At 34.2% G+C, this 4,285-nt stretch overlaps 1 protein-coding gene across 1 annotated transcript; it reads right to left on the bottom strand.

The window, feature by feature from the left end:
• Positions 1–3,457: 3,457 nt before the first annotated feature.
• LOC115970058 (basic leucine zipper 4) lies at positions 3,458–4,050 on the bottom strand. Its single transcript, XM_031089725.1, has one exon. It carries the CDS (start codon positions 4,009–4,011, stop codon positions 3,565–3,567), a length of 447 nt encoding a protein of 148 aa, XP_030945585.1. The 5' UTR covers positions 4,012–4,050; the 3' UTR covers positions 3,458–3,564.
• Between the last annotated feature and the right edge of the window lie 235 nt (positions 4,051–4,285).

Here is a 4,285-nt window from a genome sequence, read left to right as displayed (position 1 = left end):
GAGTCTCTGCCTAACATATATTTATAATCAATCTTGGGTCCTAGCTAGTTTTATTTATTTATTTGCACTGGTGGGATGCAACGCCAATTAGTATTGATTTTTCCTATCATGCATGCGGGATACAACCCAATCATATCTAAGCTATAAAAAGGTGCTAGAAATTAAGAATCTTCATTCTTGTTTTGCTTTTTCTTATTATGTAAGCTGGATTGGAGCGCAAATCATATCTAAACTAGAAAGGTACTGGGAATTAAGAATCTTCATTCTTATAAAGAAAGTAATAGTCTTCTTCAATTTTATATAAATATGTATATATAATAAAATTGGAAAAATAAGTCAGTGGTACATTATTTATTTATTTTTTGGGTGTGTTCCTGGACAGCAAAACAGCAAAAGTCCCCAACATCAAGATTGTCTTCACAATTGGTATTCTTGAAAGTGAAATATCAGCCTCCTTTACTCAAACTAATGAGGAGGAAATAAAAAGGAAAAAAGGAAGACTAAATCCAATCAAAAGCAAAAGCAGGTTCAGTTATTTGACTTATTTCATAAGGAATTGCTTCTCTGTTTATTGAGCTTTTTTTTTGGGACCTTAAACATCTTCATTAAAAACACCAAAATATGTTAGCTAAGTTATAAGACTCTTGGGAGGTACAAGTTTGTTCATCAAAATGTAATGGACTTGCATCAGCATTGGCCTCTATTGCTACTGTAAATTCTACTTCACAAGTGTGGCTAGAGGAACGTCCAGAGTTCTTGGCACCTTGTTCACAGAGATATATGGTGATTTGTTTAAAAAATATTTATGAGTTAAGATGAAAATTGATGTTTATTATGAATTATAATAAATAAAACAAGTTGTGGTGTAAGATCTCTGCATGTTCTCACTTAAACCTCACTAATCTCTGGTCTTGTGCTGTCGCTAAACTGGAGAAGCCATTGGAGTTTACAGTTTACATGGATATGAGGAAGAGAGACAAACTTTGGAGAGAGAGAGAGAGAGATTAGGAGAGACAAAAAGAGTGAGATGCGAATTTTGAGGTATCTTACCCACCATTAGATGTAGTAGAATCGAAGGTTTAAAAAATATGTGACTAAAAAGAAAAATGGTTTAAAATTATTTACTTATTTCAAAATTACACTAAGAGTAACTTGAATCAATCTACAAAAGAAGTAAAAATGGTGCAAATGATATCTTTATTTATTTAAACTAGTAGTAGTTGGTATACGACAGACATTAATTAAAACAAAACTTATATTGTTAGGAAATAGATCAGGGCAAGTTTTAAAAGCTAGACTGCTAGCTAGAGTCACTGCATGGCATATATTATAACACATCTTAGGGCTTAGCTAGTTAATGAATAAAAAAGATGGAGAGGGTGTGTGTGTTCAGTTATAGTCTAGTTCATACCATAATAATAATAATAATAATAAGGGCATATATTAGTAAACTATTTTAGAAATTTTTTTTATGAAAAAATAGAAAAGTTACCAATTTTTTTGACAGTTTTCTAATTTCTCATAAAAGGTTTCCTAAAATGGATACCAAATGCTAACAATAATAATAATAATAATAATAATAATAAGCCATCAAAACAAGGTTGTGTTTACTAAATGAAATGATTTTTAGCATTAGTTTTTTATGATGAAACAAAATAAAAATAAAAATGCCAATACAAGTAGTTTATTGCAAGAGTTTTGAAAAAACACATAATAACAATAAGACAAAATTTAGGTATGGTATCTTAATACATGTATGCATCTAAGTTTTATCCATAACAATAAGAATAGTTAGTTTATAGCAGTGCCATGGTCAACAAACTTTTTTCACTATAGTGTATGTCGAAATATTTATGTGTGAGTAGTGTGGTTAAGTGAAGTCTCACGTTAGATACTAATGAGAAGAGTGGAGGATTAATATAACCTAGTTTGTTCATATCTATTGGGCTTAATTCTTTTGGGTTAAGTAGTGTCTCTATGTGTTATATTAATTACTCATAAAGTCTCCCCAAGGTGTTTCTCTCCCAACAAGTGGTATTAGAGTCGATAGTTTAAGGGCAAGTGTTTATTAGTGGGTCCTTTCAAGTAGAACGAGGAACACTCTCATGCCTCCACCCATGGTTAAGTAACGATTCTACTAGTGGTGAGTCAAAGTGATCATGTATTGGTGAGTCCTATAGTTGTGCAACAAATACTCCTATGTTTGTCCTAAACATGGTTGAGTAAAGGGAGACTTGGATTGTCAAGAAAAGGTCTTCCTTTCAAGAGGGATACAAACCGAGGTGCCACAAGTGGCTTGGTAGAGGCTTACACGTGAAGGGGGACATTTTTTTGAACATTCACTTGTGAGTAGTGTGGTTGGTTAATGAATGAAATCTCACATTAATACTAATGAAAAAAATGAGTGGTTAATATAACATAGTCAAGCTCAAACTCATTGGACTTAAGCTTTTTGGGTTAAGTTGTGTCTTTATGTGTTATATTAACTACTCAAGAAGTATTTCCAATGTGTTTCTCCCCCCAACGGTGTCTATAATTATGTAGTTGTCCAATAACTCTCTAGAAAAGAGTCATTCACAAAATAGAAATCAAGCAATCTTTAATATTTCCTCTCTTGAAAGTAAACATATTTTATAAAATAATTGAGCATCTTTAGGTTTAAGTTTTTTACTGTTGTGGTTGATTGTGAGTGTCTATAAGTATATATGTAGTTGTCCAATAACTCTCTAAAGAGGAGTCATTCACAAAATAGAAATCGAGCAATCTTTAATACTCTCTCCTAAAGCCAAACTTAGTTTATAAAATAATCGAGCACCTTTAGGTTGCAATTTTTAATTGTGGTGGTTGATTGTGCATAATAAAGAAAAAAAATGAGAGGGTTTATGTAAAAGTGATAAGTAGCTTATTATCACAATATGCCACATAAAAATTGTCACAAAAATTGTAAATGTAACACAAAGAGTTATGACCATTAAAATAACTCAATTCCAAACAACACTTACATGGACTTCCAAGAAACTTTTGTTTTTTATTTTCTTTGGTGTCCTTCCATTTTGATATTTTGGTTGGCTGGATATATATACTAATCAACTTTACTAATGACACAGTCTATATATGATGTGTCCATGACGATTAATGATGAAGAAACAAAGATCGCACCGATTTACCTTTACTGTCCCATAATATATATATTGCTGATTAGCATGGAGCGCCCAACATATAATTGGCGGCCCTGACTTCATCACTAGCAAAACATTTAAAAATACCTAATTCAAAAAAGAAAAAAACAAAAGCAGACCCATCAAATCTTTACATCGTCCAACCACGTGATGATTTCTTACAACCACTACACCTTTTTTTTTCCTCAAAAGAAAGAGCTAATGTTTTCATGGGTGAGCTGCCAAATGTACCAACCAGCTTTGATTCCTATGCTTTGGGAAAGAGATAGATAGAGAGAGACAGAAAATCTAGCTAGAGAGCTCTAAGTTTGTGCAAATTTAGAGCTTTTTATTTAGGTCATAAAGAGTTTTAATACAAGTTACTTTACGATTTGGAAGCTTAGCTTTACTGTGCTTGCATGGTAAATAAAATCCGATATAGATTCGAAAGTCTAGCCTGTAGAGCTACAGATTCGAATCTTAAGCGCTCATTTTCGCCCCATACAACGTGGCACTGTCGTAAAGCCGAGCCTAACCGCTTCTTCAATTCCTGGTTCTCCAACTCCAACTGGTTCATTTGGCTCGAGAGGTTCTCTACGTGCTTCTTCTTTCGCCACCTGGACCGCCTGGCCGACTCCCGGTTTGATATCATGCGCCTCAGCCTTCTCTCATTGTCATTGTAAACTGCCCGGCTCGAGCCCTCTGAACCGGAGTTTGGGCTGAGGGAGACAGAGTCTCCTCCTGATGACTCTAAGAGTGACAAGATTTCTTGGAGTTCATCTGGCGTGAACCTGGTTTCTTCGGGAACCGGGCATTGGAATTGGACCGGTTCTTGGGAGAAAAACACTGACATGATTTTTGAAGAAAAAAGAGAACTAGCTATAAGAGTGAACCGGAGAGAAGAAGGAAGGAGAAAAGGGAAGGAACGAAGTGGAGGGGGTGGGTATTTAAGGGCGGAGTGGAAGAGCAAATGTGGGGTCCACGTAAAAACAAAAGCATTGCGGGAGTGAGGGAGCTTTGTCTAATAAAGTTATACTATGTTTTTTTTATTTTTTATTTTTTTTTACTTTTTAGTAGTTTGATTATCACACGGAGCAAAGGAAAATTTTAGAAACACCCCTAAATGC

This window comes from Quercus lobata, chromosome 12, assembly GCF_001633185.2.
Source record: "Quercus lobata isolate SW786 chromosome 12, ValleyOak3.0 Primary Assembly, whole genome shotgun sequence".
NCBI classification, from domain to species: Eukaryota; Viridiplantae; Streptophyta; class Magnoliopsida; order Fagales; family Fagaceae; genus Quercus; species Quercus lobata.
This window is presented reverse-complemented; position numbering and strand designations above follow the sequence as displayed.

Excerpts from the sequence above, each read along its gene's own strand:
- LOC115970058 (XM_031089725.1), bottom strand. The coding sequence starts at position 4,011 with ATGTCAGTGTTTTTCTCCCAAGAACCGGTCCAATTCCAATGCCCGGTT.